General features: G+C 45.5%; 1 protein-coding gene across 1 annotated transcript; it reads left to right on the top strand.

The window, feature by feature from the left end:
• The first annotated feature begins 4,265 nt into the window (after positions 1-4,265).
• On the top strand, positions 4,266-6,588 carry LOC105920605 (polyadenylate-binding protein-interacting protein 2). Its single transcript, XM_021312716.2, has 4 exons — positions 4,266-4,435; positions 5,494-5,685; positions 5,766-6,048; positions 6,223-6,588. Exons 1-3 carry the CDS (start codon positions 4,298-4,300, stop codon positions 5,829-5,831), a joined length of 396 nt encoding a protein of 131 aa, XP_021168391.2. The 5' UTR covers positions 4,266-4,297; the 3' UTR covers positions 5,832-6,048; positions 6,223-6,588.
• Positions 6,589-20,297: the final 13,709 nt, after the last annotated feature.

Raw genomic sequence — 20,297 nt, 5'->3', positions numbered from 1 at the left:
CCGCTCATCCGCCTGGAGAAATGGCCTGTAGCGTTTATGTGGGAATTGTTGAGGCGCTGTTCACTGACTGTACGCTTCTCATCTGCGAGATCAACTTGCTCTATTGATTTTTCAAATTAATTATAATCATATTCCAACGTTTAGCTCTTTGGATATTTTGTCGTTGATTCTAATATTTGTGTGTTCTTGTCTCTGCTCTGTGGGTCCAGAGCTGCTTTTGCATCATCCTGGAAGCAGGAGTTTTCAGTCATGGAAAATTCACTGCATCGGCCTCGTTTCTGTCAAACTATCGCCCCTTGCAGAAAGTCTGATGGATGTTCCAGTCATCACGCCTATTGCACACTAATTTCTCAGGAAATGCCCGTCTAACCCTATCTGTGTGCTTCCTGACCATGGCAACACATGGTGACAATTACCATTCTTGAGCCAAAACACACAACACAGCGACACAAGGTGCATGAAGTGGATTATAAACACTTCTTCAGCTCCCACAGATAATCCATAGGAAATATCAGGGAGATGTTCAAGTCAATACAACTCAATTTTATTTATATAGCGCCAATTCATGAAACATGTCGTCTCGAGGCACTTTACAAAGTCAAAATCAATCGTATTACACAGATTGGTCAAAAATGTTCTATATAAGGGAACCAGTTGATTGCTTCAAAGTCCCGACAAGCAGCATTCACTCCTGGAGAAGCGTAGAGCGACAGGGAGAGTCGTCTGCATTGTACATGGCTTTGCTGCAATCCCTCATACTGAGCATGCATGAAGCGACAGTGGGAAGAAAAACCACCCATTAACGGGAAGGAAAACCTCCAGCAGAACCAGGATCAGTATGAACGTCATCTGCCTCGACCCACTGGGGTTACAGAAGACAGAACAGAGACACAACAAGAGAGACAAAAAAGCACAGAAGCACACATTGATCTAGTAATCTGTTCTACATTAGATGGTAGTAGCGGGTGAGCCGTCTTCTCTGGATGATGTCACAGTTAACAGAACGCCAGACCAGGTGTACCTAATATGAAGAAAAAGAGAGAGAGAAAAAAGTTAAAAGCTGAAATGACGACAGTCATTTCAATACAATGCAATGCAAAACTGGAGAGCAGTAGGAGAACTCAGCAGAGAGAGAGAATTAGACCCTGATGTCCTCCAGCAGCCTAAGCCTATAGCAGCATAACTATAGAGGTAGCTCAGGGTAACATGAGCCACTCTGACTAGAAGCTTTGTCACAAAGGAAAGTTTTAAGATTAATCTTAAAAGTAGACGGGGTGTCTGCCTCACGGACCAAAACTGGGAGTTGGTTCCATAGGAGAGGAGCCTGATAGCTAAAGGATCTGCCTCCCATTCTACTTTTAGAGACTCTAGGAACCACCAGCAGACCTGCAGTCTGAGAGCGAAGTGCTCTGTTAGGAACATACGGGGTAATCAGAGCTCTGATATATGGTGGAGCTTGATTATTAAGGGCTTTATACGTTAGAAGAAGAATTTTAAATTCTATTCTTGATTTAACAGGAAGCCAATGAAGGGAAGCTAAAACAGGAGAAATATGATCCCTCTGGTTGATTTTCATCAGAACTCTTGCCGCAGCATTTTGGATCAGCTAAAGACTTTGAACTGCATTTTGTGGACTTCCTGATAGTAAAGAATTACAATAGTCCAGCCTTGAAGTAACAAATGCATGGACTAGTTTTTCAGCATCACTCCTGGACAGAATGTTTCTAATTTTGGCGATATTCCTGAGGTGAAAAAAGGAAACTCTGGAAACCTGTTTAATATGGGATTTAAATGACATGTCTTGGTCAAAAATAACACCAAGATTTTTTACTTTATTACCAGAGGCCAAGTTAATGCCATCCAGATTGTATTATTGTTGTTGTATTTTTGTTCAGACATTTAGGTGTACCTTCTTGAGATGCAGGGGGACTGGCCATCCATTCTGTGTGAAGGAAGTGTCAATATATGAATGTCAATTTATGTTTCCTTAAATTTCCAGATGTTTATTTTCTTGCTTTGACAGAACACTTGTTTAGTTGTAAGCACCTACCTCTTCCTGGTTTGGCTCCTCAGCAGGGTGTGGCAGCAAAAGGCAGAAACAAGCTGCAGGTGCTGCTGAAAGCTCTTGAAGCAAACCATTTGGAAGGAGGGTAGAGCTTTAAGGAATTATGTTTAATTTGAAGTATTATTTTGACTGACTTTAGATTTGTCTCTCTGTAGTTCATGTCCAGAAGGCTGTAGGATCTTACTCCATCCTCCATGTCTCTGACTCCATCCTCCATGATTCTGACTCCGTCCTCCGTGTTTCTGACTCCGTCCTTCATGTTTCCGTCACTAATGACGTCAGAGTTAAAGTCTGGAATCATCTCAGCAGCTGAAGCTCCTTTCCTCCCTGATGGAGTTCTGCTGACCCAGGAAAGGTCACGGAGCAGGAGGTAGGAGATAGGAGCAGGAGCTAGGATCAGGAGCTAAGAGCAATGAATTCACCTCCCCTATCACCGTCTGGCACCCTGATGCCACCTCCAGGGACAAAGGCAGGCTGCAGCATCTTAGCAAAACAAAGACAGGTGAACATCGGAGCAGCACGCCAGGCTCTGCTCCAAGGAGGAGCTGCAGGAGAACAAGGGGGAGGGACCTGGAAGGTGTGCTGGGTCACATTTTCCTGCTAAGTCCACAGTTTTCTCAAAACTCCCAGTTGCAGCTTTAAACGTCGTTACGTCCTTAATGCCAGACATTTTCAGTATCTGTTAAAAAGTTTGATTAGATGAGAATAATAAGAGAAGGTGAGATTTAGGAAAGGAGTAATGATAGACCAGGAGGGCCACAGAAGAGCTGCAGAACTGAATGAAGATGAGAAAAAAAATATATATCAGCATAACAGATAAAAATGAGAAGGTTTTGGAGTCAGAGAGACAGAAGACAGGGCAGAGGGAGCTGATGAAGGAGAAAACGAAAACACAGTCAGGCTATCCAGCCTCTATTCCAGCTGGACCACCGTGTTTATTCTCTGTACATAGTCCAGCAGACACATTTGACATTACAATGAAATAGCACCTGATAAAGGTCTACAGGTTTGTCATGAAGCTAGACAGGCCAGGCTTTATGTAACCAACTTATATTGTCAGTAATTCTAATCAAATGAAACATCAAGCAAATGATATGACAAAGAAACCGAAAATGAATTAGATTATTCCAATTTTCAATATATACATTTTTTAGATATATATATCAAGAGGTAAAGATGATGCAGCATTAAGGCCCACCCTTGGCAAAAAGTAGTACACTTGTTAAGTATACCTAATTATAAGTATGAACTTAAGTCTTAGTATTAATGTAGTTTTAAACGTAGTCATAGACTTCCGTTTATACCTTTAAACTTTTTCACTATAGTATTGGTATATGAAATATAGTTAATAAAAAGTAAACTGCAAGTACACGGCCTCATTTTAAGCATGTGTAAATATGTATATTCGTAGTACACTTAAATAAACTACATTTTGCTAAGGGCAATATAAACCCTTCACAATATAGGGTTTTAAGTGCTTTTGCGCTATTTTGTTGGCGTCATCCCATACGTCATCCCATACGCCCCCCCCCCCCCCCCCCCCCCATGCCCAGACTTCTTGCTCCTTTGTTGCCCCCCTACATTACATTTGATCCCGGCCGACGCGACGTTGGAGCTCGTCTCTCCGGCGGTGAAATGGTGCGCAGCCGCCGTGTTGACCTATTTCTCGCGTGTGACATTTACGGGAGCCTGTTGCGTGTTTGGATCTGACGTCAGAGCCCCATTCATCCCACGCTGTCCACCTCAGCCACCACTGAAACAAACACAGAGACATTTAACATTTAACATTTGGGTGTAATTAGTCAATAAACATTTAAATGTTGTTCTCTTCCGCATTGTGATTAGCGTGAGGTTCCATTTCCTGACACACCAAATGGGCCGTGAAGGCAGCACCTTTCTTCAGCCAATCAGAATGCAGCCCTCAATGACGCAGCAGATGTAAACAAACAGAAGCTAAGCGGCCATCTTTCGCACTGTGACCGTTGGGGAGTTTTACCGTCGAATAAATCCGCTCAGTGGGTTTTTGTAGGTGAGAAACCGCATCACTGCGTGTTCTGACCCGGTTCTGGTTCTGACCCGGTTCTGGTTCTGACCCGGTTCTGGTTCCGTGTGTGTGTTCTCAGGCTTTGCTGTTCCTGTTGTGTCTCGGTAAATCAGCGGCCTTCACTGCCTGTCCGACCGCTCGGAACTGCTGGATTAACGACCACCTCCGTGAGCCCACCCGGCAGAGACATGAAGGACACGACCATCGGAACCACTGCCACCCCTACCGGTACCGGAGAGGTGGTCCTCAGCAGCCAGTTCGGTTCCGAGGAGGACCCGTTTGCAGACTACATGTGGATGGAGAATGAGGAGGAGTTCAACAGACAGGTGAGTTGGGTACCGGTTCCGTCCCACAAACAGCAGTGAGGTTCTGGAGTCAGGCAGCGCAGCTGACCCAAACCATCAGCCCCTCCTCCCCAGGAAGCATGCGGGGACAGTGGGCAGGAATAGGTCCCTGTTAACAGGAACTGGGTGTGATTGGACTTCTACAGCAACTGGCTGAGAGAACAGAACCGAGGCAGAAACATCCCAGCAGGCCTGAGCCCAGTACGATCAGCATGTTCTGCTGCAGCACGACCAGAACCGGAACCAGCTGAACTGTAACGGCTCTGGTTCTGCTCGTCCATTGGTCCGGTTCCTGGTACCGATGGTCACCCTGTCAGCCGCTCTGCTTAAGGCCAGGATGTGTGACCAACAGAGACTGGCACCGGCCCAGTCAGGTGTCCGACCCGGTCCTGGTTCTGCAACAGGAGCACGCACACTGAAGGGGGTTCTGGTCGGACACCCTGGGAGGACCCTATTGGCTGGTGGAGCAGCCAATCAGAGCTGGTTCTGGGCTGAGAAGAGACCAGGAACTGCTGCTGGATCTGTGGAAATGTCCTGAACTGGACCGCTGGGACCGTTAGCCCTAGCTTAACGGGTCAGTACCAGGAGGACCTGTAGGTCAGTGTGTCACAGTGGAACGTTCTGGATAAATCGGTCAGAACCCGTTGAACCCGACCCGGTCAGCAGATCTGTGAACATCAACAGGAAGTGCAGTCAGTCACTTCCTGTGTGAATATTCTCAGTCATCCAGTCCATGGTCATTCCAAAAAAAGGTAAAAAACAAAGCAACTGGACTTGTTTTCCGTAGTTGAAAACTACAGAAAGCAGAACAAAGATTTTGGAATGGCCTATTCAAAGTCCAGACATGAATCTGACTGAGAAGCTGTGCGCTGTCCTCAAACGGGCCGGTGCTGCTGGAACCCTCCATGGTCCAGGTTCCTCCAGGGATGTCAGACCCAGAACATTAACATGGCCACCGTTCTGACTGGCTGTGGGTCTGCTGTTTACCTGTAACGAGGATTTGTATGGTCTATGTTCTGTAAGGCCGCTGGTGTCTGCAGGTGGAGGAGGAGCTGTGGGAGGAGGAGTTCCTGGAGAACTGCTTCCAGGAGATGCTGGATGAGGAGGAGCAGTGGGAGTGGTTCATCCCATCCAGAGACCTCCCACCTGGGAGCGTGGCTCAGCTGCAGGAGCAGATCAGCCTCCTGGTTCTGGACCCAGAGAACCGCAATGATGCAGACCTGGAGCTGGTGGTAGGTTCGACCAATCAGGAGCCAGAACAGCCCTTCCTCCTTCAGGGCCCTGACTGCTTCTCCTCCTCTTCCTCCTGCAGGTGAGGAGCAGCCTGAACCCAAACGCCAAGGAGTTCACCCCGGGTATCCAGAAGCACAACCTGTGACCCCCCCCCCCCCCCCCGCTCTGTGACATCATCAGCAGGACGTCTGCTGGATTTTCAGCCACCGACCGACCCTTCAGCCTCACGTGTTGCCAAAGTTCTGCTGTCGCCTGCATTTGTTCTGACGAAGCTTATATCAAGACTCACAGGACACCTGACAGGTGGACACCTGTCAGGTGTCCACCTGACAAGTGTCACCTGACTGGTGGACACTTATCAGGTGTCCACCTGATAAGTGTCACCTGACTGGTGGACACTTATCAGGTGTCCACCTGATAAGTGTCCACCAGTCAGGTGTCAGGTGTCCTCTTGTCAGGTGACAGGTGGACACCTGACAGGTGGACACCTGACAGGTGGACACCTGTCAGGTGTCCACCTGTCAGGTGTGTGTGAGCTGAGTGTCGGGGGAACTCTCTGAATGTGAAGCAGCTTGTTGCCGTCTCTCATCGTCTGTGCGGTGGAACCTCGTTCTCCTCGGAACCTTTAGGATCCACTCATAGGTCCCTCAGAACCCGGAGGTCGTCCCCAGCCCCTCCATCCCATCACTCCGTCCTGTTCAGACCTCGTCTGGTTCTGACCAGTCCGGTTAGGTTTGGTACCGTTTGGTCCAATCAGAATCCGCTGGGGTCTGGTCTGACCCGGTTCTGTTCGTGTGATGTTTCCCAGAACCTTCAGTGTCTGTAACTCTGCGTCGCTCTGCAGCTTCATTTCCTGACGTCTTAAAACTTTTTCTAAACGCGCACAAAGTACTGTAAAAAAAGTCAGATAAAGAAAAAGATGTAAAAAAAAAATCTATTTTTTCTTAACGTAGTTAAAATAAATGTTTATTGAGAAGAATTGTCTCTGTGTGGTTTCATCTGCTTGGACCTGAACCGTTTTCAGGAGGTTCTATCAGAGCGGCTCCAAGGCTTCCACCTCGGTGCTTTGGGCCCAGTTCTATGCAGAGTTGGATTGCAGGCAGAACCTAAAGGTTCTGAAGGAACCCAGATGTTTTGTCCAGCTTCAGTTCCCATTGCTGTAGAGCTGCAGCATCCAGGAGGTCCAACAAGCTGCAGCCTGCACTGAGCTAACAGCGACCTGCTTTTCTGCACCGCACTTACCTGGTATTTAATAATAATTATCATTAAATCTAATTATTAAATGATACCAGCTGGTATTAAAGCTGCTCATCACTGACCCACATTGACTTGTGTTGTGGTTGGAGGAATCGCCTACAGCGCTGCGGCAGTCTGGGTTGCCTATGAGGCGTTCAGGAGCACAGTCCTCTGTAGGAGAAAACAGCTTTGACCAGATGATTAGTTGCTTTAAAACTGCAGAAATGCTAATTTCACAATGAGGTTGAACTTAAACTGCTATCCAAGCCTTCAAAGAAGGGATTCTTCATTAGAGAAAATAATTTCCTCTTAGTTTAATTTGCTGTTAATGTTTTTATCCCAAAGTGTCTGTCAGTAACTCTGGGTGAAAGGAGACGGAACGTGGTCTATGTGTGGTGCTGTCCAGCAGAGGGCAGAGTTGTCTAAGATTTGCTCTCCTGCTGGTGGTGGCACCTCTGGCTTCACCTTCAGATGTTCAGATGTTTAATCTCCACGGGCAGCAGAGGACCTTCAGGCTGATCAGGTCTCAGCTCAGGACAGCAGTCTGTGCTCTGAGCATCACTGACCCTCAGCAATTATCACACCAGCAGTGGAACAAGAACAATTTAGACAAACTTCTCCTCCAGAACTTCAGGCCCATCTCAAACCTCCTTTATCAGTAAATTATTGATTATTATTATTTATTTATTAAAGATTATAGAAAAAGCTGAGTTTCAACAATTAAACACCTTCTTAACAGCGACCAGCAGCTTTGATGTTCTCCAGTCAGGTTTCCTCACCACAGTACAGAGACCGCCCTGATCAAGGTGCTGGTTCTGTTGGACCTCAGAACCACCGTGCTGGTTCTGTTGGACCTCAGTGCTGGTTCTGTTGGACCTCAGAACCACCGTGCTGGTTCTGATGGACCTCAGAACCTCAGTGCTGGTTCTATTGGACCTCAGAACCACCGTGCTGGTTCTGTTGGACCTCAGTGCTGGTTCTGTTGGACCTCAGAACCACCGTGCTGGTTCTGATGGACCTCAGAACCTCAGTGCTGGTTCTATTGGACCTCAGAACCTCAGTGCTGGTTCTGTTAGACCTCAGAACCTCAGTGCTGGTTCTGGTGGACCTCAGAACCTCAGAGCTGGTTCTGTTAGACCTCAGTGCTGGTTCTGTTAGACCTCAGAACCTCAGTGCTGGTTCTGATGGACCTCAGAACCTCAGTGCTGGTTCTATTGGACCTCAGAACCTCAGTGCTGGTTCTGGTGGACCTCAGTGCAGCATTGATACTGTGGATCTCTCCATCCTGGTAGAACATCTGGAGAACTGGGTCGGCCTCTCTGCTACAGCTCTCCACTGGTTTAAATCCTACTTAAAGGACTTTTAGTGTCAGCAGGTAACTTTACATCAGCAGGTAACTTTACATCAGCAGGTAACTTTACATCAGCAGGTAACTACATCAGCAGGTAAGTTTACATCAGCAGGTAAGTTTACATCAGCAGGTAAGTTTACATCAGCAGGTGGGCGTCCTGGTGTTTCTCCACCAGCAGGGGGCAGCAGAGTACCGGACCTGCTCCACAGAGATGCAGATTTATCCACGAGGAACCCAAGGAAGAAGGTTTCTTTGTAGGCTGCTGGTCCATATTTCAGCTGCAGCCTCCTTTGTAGGCCGACAGCTTCGCCTCCGATCCGAGCCTTGCATGCTGATGAGGGGCGGAGCCTGCGGGGCTCTACAGGTCACACATTCTTTCAGAGAGCTGATTGGTCAGCGGGAGATGCTGGAGAATGTGCTACAGCTACAGATGTCTGCAAAGAGACCGCAGGTCATGACCTCTGTGTCCCGGCCCCTCCCCTCTGCATCTCATCATCACCTTCATCACCGTCCTCATCATCACCTTCATCACCGTCCTCATCATCAGGATTAGAGGCTGGCCGTCCTGCAGCCAACCTCAGCAGGAGGATTTACAGCCGCCTCCCCTCCAACAAGCCCTACCATCTCTGAGAAGACCTTCAGGGCGGGGCTCATGGAACGGACTCTCTGGTCTGGACCTGATTCTGGGCCCATTTCGTTCCACTCAGTGAATCTTTGCTCGCTCCTGAAGGTCACGTATAATTATAGAGCCTCTGAGAAACATCAGGCTGGAGGTGATCTTTCTGAGCAGGGTTCTTTAAATCTGCCTGGCTTCAGAACATTAACTGCAGCTGATTCACAGGACAGCCTCACAGTGGAGAACCAGCCTCTGAGGAACTTCATGTCCCGGGCTGTGTTACTGCTGTTTCTCCTGCTGCAGAGCGTAACGCCTGCAGGATGGTCTCCACCGAACCCCCAACATCCTTTAAATGTCTTCAGAAGAGCTTGTGCTGCTGTGTTTGTCATTAACCAGGACGTCTGAGCTGTGCAATGCTCCTTGCAGTTCCTCTTCAGAAAACTAGGTGGCGCGCTGGAGAAGTTACATTGCTGCAGAGCAGGAAGGACATTTCTCCTGCATTAAATGAATCCAACACACACAGACGCCTCCCCACCGCCTGGCCCTGTAACCCTAGTTTAGATGTAGAAACCCAGATGATCAGGATGTTCTCCAGCCGACAGTCTCCAACCGGCCTAACGGTGATGGAGTAGAGTTGGATTTCCTGCTGGCTCAAAGTCTAAATAAAAGTTTTATTGATTCATTTGATTGAGACCAAAAAAGACCAGGTATGTTTTGAAGGAAGATGGTTTGGACATGATGGTGAGAACATGGGTGGAAGGATGCTGAGGCTGGAGATGCCAGGCAGGAGGCCTGGAGGAGGACCTGGGAAAGGTTAGATGGAGACGGGCGCTGTAGCGACCCTGGATGGGAAAACCCGTCAGAAGAAGAAGATTTTAATGTAAATCATTCCAGCGGAATGCATGATGATTGTTGAGGACCTAAAATCAAACATTCTTGCAGATCTTTCCCTTAAAATCCAGAAAAGCTACATGGAACAGCAGCTTTTCTGTCAACAGTTTAGGTTTTATTGGAACCACAATGCATTGCAGCCGTAGCACAACAGCAAGCTAACGCTAAAGTTACCGCGCTACAGTTAGCCTCGGAATGCTAACGCTATGCTAACAGCAGATTAAACCCTGCCAACACTTCAGCTGTGAAGACATCATTTTAACTGATATATTAAAATCATCTTTATGATGCTGGCTCTAAAATGAACACGCTAACAATCACAACCAAGCATTTTAATCTGGAGATTGATTAAAAACGTGGAAAGCAGCTGGATTTGCTAAATGTTGTGTTCAGAGTCAGTAACACTGTAAGCTGACGCCACATTTCTCACATTCAGACATTAAATGACTGAATGAGACATAAACAAACCTGGAGTTTACTGAGAATCTAACTACTGCTGTCAAGGTGTTCCTGAACTTTAGGAGATTTTCCCGTCTCTGTACCTGAACTTCTGCTCCTCACTTTGTCAAAACCGTCTCGTTACTTCTCTGTGTGTCGATAACAACGTAACAGCCGTGATAAACCTGAGCAGCGATGCTGATGAAGACAGGAACGTAGCAGACGGCCTGCTTCAGAGATGTTCTCCATCCACGGCCGTATTTAGGAGAACCCTTCGGTTCAACAGTGATTCAAGGTGAATGTGTGAATTTTGCTGACCTGAAAACTACGAGCTTTCAGCTTAACTAAAGAAAAGATTTTAATCTAATTCCACGATGATCATTGAATTAAGGTTTTGTAATGGTGATGCATTTGGTGGGAAATCATAAAATCCTTCTTTGGGTTTTCCGTCCATCAGAAGCATCTGAAGCAGCAACCTGTGGTGGAGCTGCTGGGAGGTTTCCTGAGGGTTCCTGAGGTTTCCTGAGGGTTCCTGTGGTTTCCTGAGGGTTCCTGAGGGTTCCTGAGGTTTCCTGAGGGTTCCTGAGGTTTCCTGAGGGTTCCTGAGGGTTCCTGAGGTTTCCTGAGGGTTCCTGAGGTTTCCTGAGGTTTCCTGAGGTTTCCTGAGGGTTCCTGTGTGTTCCTGAGGGTTCCTGTGGTTTCCTGAGGTTTCCTGAGGGTTCCTGTGTGTTCCTGAGGTTTCCTGAGGTTTCCTGAGGTTTCCTGAGGGTTCCTGTGTGTTCCTGAGGTTTCCTGAGGGTTCCTGAGGGTTCCTGTGGTTTCCTGAGGGTTCCTGAGGTTTCCTGAGGTTTCCTGAGGTTTCCTGAGGGTTCCTGTGTGTTCCTGAGGGTTCCTGAGGTTTCCTGAGGTTTCCTGAGGGTTCCTGAGGTTTCCTGAGGGTTCCTGTGGTTTCCTGAGGGTTCCTGAGGGTTCCTGAGGTTTCCTGAGGGTTCCTGAGGTTTCCTGAGGTTTCCTGAGGGTTCCTGAGGGTTCCTGTGTGCTTGATGCTGCAGCAGAAGTCCTCCTCCTCTAAAGGCAGAGATGTGTCCACCTGCCAGCCCAGCGGATGCTGAGGATGTCCCCAAACAGCCTGCCTGCCTCGGCTGCACTTCAGAGGCCTTCTCAGAGCGTAGGACTCTTGATTCTAGCAGCGTTGGGCACCAGCTTCTGCTGAGGTTAATAACAGATTTTGGTAGACTTGAAGAGAAGAGAGAAATGAACAGAATAGAAACAACTTTAATAGATTTGAAATGTCCATGTTGCTTTAAGTTCTAGTTCAAGCTTTATTATTTGAAAAATACAATGGATGTTTGATGCAACTTTAGTGCTGGGAATACCGACACTATGTTATACTGTTTGAAATCTGAATTTAGAACAAAACTAGACAGTATTTCTTTATGTTCATACTATCAACATAGTGTAGGTTGTGAGTAAAAGAAAAAAAAAAACTTATTCTGTTTGATTAAAACAGGTTTTATGGTTTTATGAACTTTTTTTATAATTTAAGGCAAAAACTAAAATTACTTTTGTGCTTAAGTGCATTACAGAACCTGTACTGTTTTACTTTTATTTAACTCAAAGAGTTTATTTGGTACTGTTACTTTTTGCAGCGTCTTTTCCATGCAGGCATGTTTACTTCTACTTTAGTTTGAGTACTTGTGACATCTCTGCACCAGGCAGCATAACTGCTCCTCACCTGCTTTACTTTGGTTAGATTTTTTAGAGCTACTCTCTCAACCCGTGGCTGTTGCAGGATTTTAATCGTCTCGACGGCGTCAGCAGGAATAAAACCGGTTCAGCCTCGCTGCTCGCGGGGCCGATAGAGGCGATCAGTCGGAGCGGCTGTGGTTGGAGGTCAGAAGGAAGAAAGTGTCTCCAGGCGGCTGCCTCCCACTTAATTCTGCCTCTCTGTTTCTTTAAAGGATTTTAAAATAACAGATTGTATTTAAATACATAATGTCTAATAAGACAAACTCAACCTTCAGGACTTTATCTGCAGCTAAAACTCTCAAACATCAAACCTCCTCAGTGAACTGCAAACCAGAGCTGAGTTTGACGCTCATGCTTTTAATTTGGAAACTTGTTTAAATGAGCTATGAAAAAAGAAAAGCTTAACATTAAAACAAAGTCCATCAGTCTGTGGTGAAACTTTGTGAATTCTCTCTGTCCTGAAAGCGTTTAGAGTTCAAACTGGAGCTAATGTGTGTAAAGAAGCAGCGTACGGATGATTCAGGGCCGTATTCACCCCACACCACCACCTTCCTCCTCCTCCTCCTCCTCCTCCTCCTCCTGCAGCTTTCAGATGCAAACGAAGCAGACATATGGAGAGGAGGTGTCTCTGCTGCGGCCCTCCTAAAGAGTCAGATTGTATGACAAATCACGTCCCGGACCGCTCGGCCTCCACCTCCCCGCCCCGCGCCCCGGCCTCCTCCCCGGCCTCCACCACACCCCCAGACGACAGCTTCATTAGCCTGAAAGAAGAGGGTTTTCACAGCTTTGTCGAGTCAAGACTCACAACTCCTTCTCTCCTTCTCAATTACTCCTTTGTTGCAGCAGATTCCAGTTATTGCTCTCCAAACCATATGGCCTCCTCTCTGAGCGCCACAAGCAAAGCGCATTCAGCTGCGGAGCCCCGTCTGCTGGGACACTTTCTATCACTTTCCTCAGACTGCAGACTGCTCCACCTGCAGCTTTTATCATCTCCAGCTAACACCAGTCGACCATCACCTGTTGGAGATGCAGCTTCCTGCTGCGCCGCCTTCCTCACCGCGCCGTATGAAGGTCTCTCTCTGAGGGATCGTCACTGTGCAGCTTTGTCTCCCTCAGGTCCAGCAGAAAAAAACGCCGTCCTTCTTCCAACATATGATTACCTGCATAAATGGGATTGAGTTATTCATGGCTTGAAATTGAAAAATAATCCCAATACATTGTTAATATGGGCACAAAATCATTGAATGTGGTCGTGACGTACGTCTAGATGCACCAGGCTTGTTTCAGAGCAGAAGCCCTCTGACATCTGCAAAGGTTTCCCTAAAAACCACAAAAGAAACGTTTTACTTCCACCTTTGATCACCCCCCCCCCCCCCCCCCACAGAGAAAATGAGTTGGTTCTGGGTTTTCTGAGAGCCCAGAATGGATCCTCGCCAGGTTCTCTGCAGACTCAGCAGCACATGCAGGACGAGAGAGCGAGCGCACGCGGGCGCAGTCAACGCCGCCCGCTGCCGTCTGAATTCCTGATGTCGTGTGAACGCAGCACGTGAACGCAGCACGTGAACGCAGCGCATGAACGCAGCACGTGAACGCCATCGCTGCTTTGGCCGTGTACCAAGCGTGTATATTTCTGTCTCACAAGGTGTCCATCTCTACGGAGTCGTCTCCAACGCTGAGGAAGCCCAGGCAGTCGTGCCCTCCTCTTCCTCAGCCGGGCAGGAATGGGATTGTCTTGGTGAAAACTCCATGGATGCTCCTGGAGAAGAAGTGGTTCAGAAGATGTTTCTAAAATCTCTGGTGGAGAGGAAATGAGCTTTTCATGAGGATGATGAACGTACTACAGAGGTGAGGAAGATGATCTACCATCAAGTGTAACACGGTTTACCATCACCATGGAGGTACTCTAACCCGCTCTCTCTGCTGAATGGATTTGTTAATTTGTGTTCACTCATCTACTGGATGAGGAACAAAGTCCAGAACAGCGTTCCGCTCCAGCAGAATCAGGACGAGCCGCACCAGAGAAACAAGATGTGGCTACAGAAGTGATGGAACAAGTTCCTTTAAGATTATAGAGAACCACCCAGAACCCAATGGTTCTGAACATTTGGTGCTGAATATAAAACCCATCTATAGAAGAATTAATGACAGAACTTTTCTGTTTCCCTGAGAAAGGTGGTTGAGTCCTTCTGTTCCAGTCTCTAATGGACTCGTTAGGAGCAGCAGGTCGTTAGCTTACCTTCTCTGATCATCACAAGTCTGTTGCAGGTCATCTCACAGCATCTCTATACAGTCCAGGATTTGACTAGGCCACTTGAAAACCTTTGTTCAGGTGTTATTAAACATTCAGAGGCAAATCTGCTGCAGATGGTCTGACGTTTTCCAGGATGTTCTACCAGAGAACCGCCTACTTCATGCTGCTAGACGAGTTCTGCTTCAGTGATTTCAGGATCCAAGTCTGGCAGCAATCAGGCTGTTAGTTACCCAGCAGGTAATTCATGGTTTAGGGTGGTCTGGAGCCTTTTCCCCTCAATAAATAAAAGCGTTCACTAAAAACTGCTCTTTGTATTTTTCAGGTTCTCTCTGAATGATTCTGAACTTTTTATGATGAGAAACATTTTGATGGGACAGAAAAGCAGCAGCAATCTCATATTTAGATGCAGAAACAACAGGATTTCTAGAAACTTTGTCGGGTCGGGTTTAAACAACCTGATGGCGTCTGTGGAAGCGGTCTGCATCAGTAAACACCTCCTCCTCCTCTTCCTCCCTCTGCTCCTTCATCACCTCTCTGCACACAGACTTGAAGCGTGATCAAATACAGTGTTTTGTCTGGTCTGTCTGCAGTTATGGATATCTTTCCGTCTGCTGCTCCAGGAAGGTTTTAATGTAACGGAACGTCAGCGCCGGACGCCTCCATCAATCTGCAGGCGGCTTCCTTTCACTTGTCTGCTGCTGTTTGCTCAGCCTCATAATTTACCTCCAGTTTACCCCCACATTAGCCGCCACAAAGGGGACGGCGGGGATTTATCTGCGGCCCGCGGCGTCATGGCAACACCACGACCAGAACACCCAGTACCTGAAAAGAAGTGTCATCGGGCCGGACAGCAACCCATCATGGCGCCGTTAACCCGGAGACTGAGGATGTTTTCACTTCAGGAAGAAAAAAGTTCAGCTTCTTTTACATGTTAGTAGTTAAAACTGTCCTGATGGAGGACAGCTTCACTTTTTCCTGAACCTGTACAATATCCTGACTCAGATATAGCGAGCCTAATTAGCCAGTCGTCGCAGGTCTCACAGCGTGAAGACGCCGGTGGACTTGATTAGATCAAGGCGGCATTTATAGGACTGTCTCAGAAAATTAGAATATTGTGATAAAGTTCTTTATTTTCTGTAATGCAATTAAAAAACATGAAATGTCATACATTCTGGATTCATTACAAATCAACTGAAATATCTCAAGCCTTTTATTGTTTTAATATAGCTGATTATGGCGTACAGCTGAAGAAACTCAAAAATCCTATCTCAAAATATTAGAATATCGTGAAAACGTATACTAGTAGGCTATTCAACTAATCACTTGAATCGTCTAATTAACTGGAAACACTGCAGGGTTTCCTGAGCCTTGAAAAACACTCAGCTTGGTTCAGTAAACTAAATCACAAGTATGGTAGTGGTTTAGAGACGACATCAGATTCTCACAGTAACTGGTGTACTGACCATGGCATTACTGTCCTTGATTGGCCTGCCAGTTCCCCTGACCTGAACCCCATAGAGAATTTGTGGGCTATTGTGAAGAAGAAGCTGAAAGACACCAGAGCCAACAATGCAAATGAGCTAAAGGCCGCTATTGAAGCATCCTGGGCATCCATAAGACCTCAGCAATGCCACAGGCTGATTGCCTCCATGCCACGCCGCATTCATGCACTAATCTGTGCAAAAGGATTCCCAACCAAGTACTGAGTGCATTAATGGACATTTTTAAATGTTTCATTTTGTTTTGCTGTTATATTTTTTTTTTACTTGGTCTGAGGAAATATTGTAATATTTAGATAGGATTTTTGAGTTTTCTTAAGCTGTACGCCATAATCAGCGATATTAAAACAATAAAAGGCTTGCAATATTTCAGTTGATTTGTAATGCATCCAGAACATATGACATTTCATGTTTTTCAATAAAAAATAAAGAACTTTATCACAATATTCTAATTTTCTGAGACAGTCCTGTAGAATAAAAGTAGAAAGGCCACATGGATGATGTGTTGAGGTTAGCATCTGCTAACCGGAGATGCAAGTAGCAGCTTCCTCAGCCCTAGAAAACACACATCTCTGCTCAACTACAGCAAAACCTTCATTTTATCTCACATAACAACCACAATTCCAGCAAATGGAGGTTCATACCAATCTGGGTCACCAGGCGATAGCTGCTCGGTCAGCTGCTCGGTCAGAGGCTCGGTTTTATTTCAAACCTGTGCACTAACTCTATAACCAGAACCTTATTCTTAGATCAAAAATACACAAAACAATGAAAATGGTTCTTGGTGGTGATAAGACCTTTAACGTTTAGCTGCTAGCTGACGCCTGTGCAGCTACATTTCCTCCTCTGAGGTGAGTGCTGAGGTTCTGTTGTTCTTGGCGTCGTGTGGCTCACATCATAAAGACCAAACCAAAGCCTGAACCTAAACACCAGGACATCCCAGTCCAAAGAAAAGCACTGATAGACATTTGATGCAGACCTCTGAGGAAGAACGCACAGCTTGGATCACAGAGGAGTTCTGGATCAGGACGCCATTTTCAGTCTGAGAGAACGAGGAGCTCCTCAAATCTGGGATTTCTCCCTGCAGCTTCTCTAAAAGTCAGGTTTTGTATTTTCTGAGATAATTTGTGCAGCTCTGCTTTTAGACTGAGAGCTCCTCCTCCTCCTCCTCTTCGTCATCCCCCATCCTCCAGAGGTTTCCTGCGTGCTCTCTGACCCTCTGCGGGTTCAGCGGAGTCTTGTTGTGCTGCAGGATTACCACAGCTGTTATCACAGTCTAAGCAGATTAATCTTTTTCGCTCTCCGTTTTGTTTCCAGGATCCTCCAGATCCTCAGGCTGCTGTGTTCATTTTATTTTAGACGTCTTTTACTTCATTAAAATTCGGTCGCATCTCGTGTTGTTGAGACCTTAATCCTGTCAGAGCTACAGCCACAGGAGATCCTTCAGGAGGAACGTACATTTCAGAGGAACATTAGCAGCAGGTCAGGAGGAGATGGACCACAAACTTAATCCAGTTTCACTGAACTACAGTTTAAATTCAACATTTTAAAGCAGTTCTAAAAAAAACAGGTTTTTAATCTTGATCTAAAGGAACTCAGGCTTTCAGCACCTTTACAGTTTTCTGGGAGTTTGTTCCAGATCAGTGGAGCATAGGAACTAAATGCTGCTTCTCCATGTCTGGTTCTGGTTCTGGTTCTGGTTCTGCAGAGCAGGCTGGAGCCAGAAGACCTGTTCTCTACGTTCTTAGTCTTAGTGAGGACTTCAGAACCGGGTCCATGTTCTCTACGTTCTTAGTGGAAGGACTTCAGAACCGGGTCCATGTTCTCTACGTTCTTAGTCTTAGTGAGGACTTCAGAACCGGGTCCATGTTCTCTACGTTCTTAGTCTTAGTGAGGACTTCAGAACCGGGTCCATGTTCTCTACGTTCTTAGTCTTAGTGAGGACTTCAGAACCGGGTCCATGTTCTCTACGTTCTTAGTCTTAGTGGAAGGACTTCAGAACCGGGTCCATGTTCTCTACGTTCTTAGTCTTGTTTTTATTCAGTTAAAGAACATTTAGTCTCCTCCTGCATTGATTTCTTCTATTTCCTCAGAGGCTGAACTGGTTCATAGTCACCTGGTGACATGGTGATGTAGAGCTGTGTGTCGTCTGCATAGTGATGGTAGCTGATGATGTTTATGATCTGAGCTAGAGGAGCATGTAGATCTAGAACAGGAGGAACCCAGGATGGAACCTTGGAGAACCCCACATGTGATTATTGTCGTCTCTGATGTAAAGTTACCTGCTGACACTAAAAGTCCTTTAAGTAGGATTTAAACCAGTGGAGAGCTGTAGCAGTAATTTGTACATTACAGAATTCACTCTATTCAGCATTAAATATTACAGCTCTGCATCTCTATGCTGATTATTCTGTGATCTACTGTGGTTATAAATCCATCTGCAGGTTTCCTTTGACACCATTCAGTCTCAGCTTTCAGAACTTGGGTTGTTACTTAATGCAGGTAAAACTAAAGCTTTATTATTTGCTAATAATAAGGTTCACCTCTGTGTAGGTATTGATGATACTCTGAAAGTTTGTTCTAAAGCTTAAGCTCAAGATAGTTTCTATTATGGAAATAAGTCGTTTCTCATGTCAGGCCCAGAAACTGTTGGTGTCGGCCATCTTTGTGAGTGTTTTAGATTATGGAGATATTGTATGTATGAACGCCTCTGTCAGCTAGACGCCGTGTATCATGGAGCGCTTAGATTCATCACAGAGTAAAAACACTAATCATAGACATCATATACGTAGACGCCTCATTGGACGCTGCCGGTGTAGGTACCAGATTGACTCGGGTCCTGCGTCTTCTGATGACGTCACTATACATTGTTGGTTTAACGTTTGCTCAATTGCGCAAAATATTGTAATTGGTCTGGACAACTTACTAAAGTAATTATAGCGGGGTGTAGGTTTTATTCGAGAGCGGGATTGCGGCTTGTAAACGGACAATTTTACGAAGAAAATCGCCACGGTCCCTGCGCCTCCCGATGACGTCACCTTATGGCAACACCACTCAAACAAACTACATAGAGCCCGCGGTCTGCATTTAACGAATCAATTTTATTAAGTTAATTTAGCGGTTTCTTTTTTCTCAAAAGCTTGAACAAATATTCAAGCCATTTTACAAATAAATAAAAAAAAAAACAAATATTTGACAATTGGCTCAATGTTTGGAAGAATATTGTTAACAAAAATGGAAGGGCTAGCCAGACTAATTTATCCAGCATATATCTTAAATGTACCAAATACCACAATAAAAAAATAATCAAATTCATCACAATTTCATCTGGAATAATAAAAAAACATGTGATCAGAAAGAACAACATCAGTACAAAAAGGAGGAATGAACGTTATTTATTTTACAGTGATGAATGCCGTGATAAAATTAAATGTGGCTGCTGACTTTTATTAAAAATGAAATGAGTTTATGGTTTAGTTTCCCTTCACAACTTAAAAAAAATTGGAGGAATTAAATTTCTCTAAGGTTGTAACTTCTTTGATCCTGCAAAATTACCGATTAAATTGTCAGACTACCACACAAGTATTCCAAAATGATGTTAAAAGTTTTCATGCCTCGACTAATTTACAGGAAAATAACCGTAAATTAACAAAATAAAATTGATTTGTAACAAATGGAGACCGCGGGCGCATAATCTAGTTTGTTTGAGTTGAGTTGCCATATGTAGACGTCATCGGGAAGCACCCGAGCCAATCTGGTACCTACACCGGCCGCTAGGTTGATGTGCCTACAGGGCGGCCATCTTGGGTCAGACCACAGATCAGACAGCTGCTGTCAGAATGAATAGGAGCAGTGGCGGCTGGTGCTTAAAAAAACTGAGGGGGGCGCACACAAACAAACAAATGAAAAACAAACAAAACAAATCTTAAAAAATAGCTCTATTTGAACAAATTATATTCTTGTTAAAGTCAGTCATCTCTGCGACTAGTCTTTTCTCCATTGACAACATGGCCAATGCATTCAGCCTGTCCTGAGTCATTGAGTTTCTCAGAAAAGTCTTGATTCTTTTCAGAGTTGAAAAGCACCTTTCAGCTTCTGCTGTGGTGATGAAGATCTTCAAGAGCGTGACAGTTTCTGAAAATACTTCTTCTAGATTGTTTTCCTGATTTTAATAACATTTGCTGCCATTTTTTAAGGCTATGTTATGAAATGTGTTACAGCATTTTTGTGGGACAAGATTATACAAAATTCAGTAACCAAATGTTTTATTCCCCATTACCCATAAACTTCAGTACAACTTAAATAATAAAATATCTTGCTGACAAACATTATATCAACATACCTACACAGCATAGACACAACTAAAGGTATTTCTAACTACAACGCACATCTTCCTAATATATTAAATAACATTACTATAAACCAGTGTAACAACTACTCCACTTTGTGAATCGACCTAACGAACTGCAGCTGCGCTAATGAGTCGAATCGGGGATTGTCCAATCACACAATGTTTTTAAAAAAATTAGCTAGTACTGACACTCTACCAGTAATGACGCAACAGAATAGGTGTGTCCGGG

Source organism: Fundulus heteroclitus, chromosome 23, assembly GCF_011125445.2.
Source record: "Fundulus heteroclitus isolate FHET01 chromosome 23, MU-UCD_Fhet_4.1, whole genome shotgun sequence".
Lineage (NCBI taxonomy): Eukaryota > Metazoa > Chordata > Actinopteri > Cyprinodontiformes > Fundulidae > Fundulus > Fundulus heteroclitus.
Note: the sequence above shows the minus strand (reverse complement) of the source record. Positions and strands in the feature narration are given on the sequence as shown.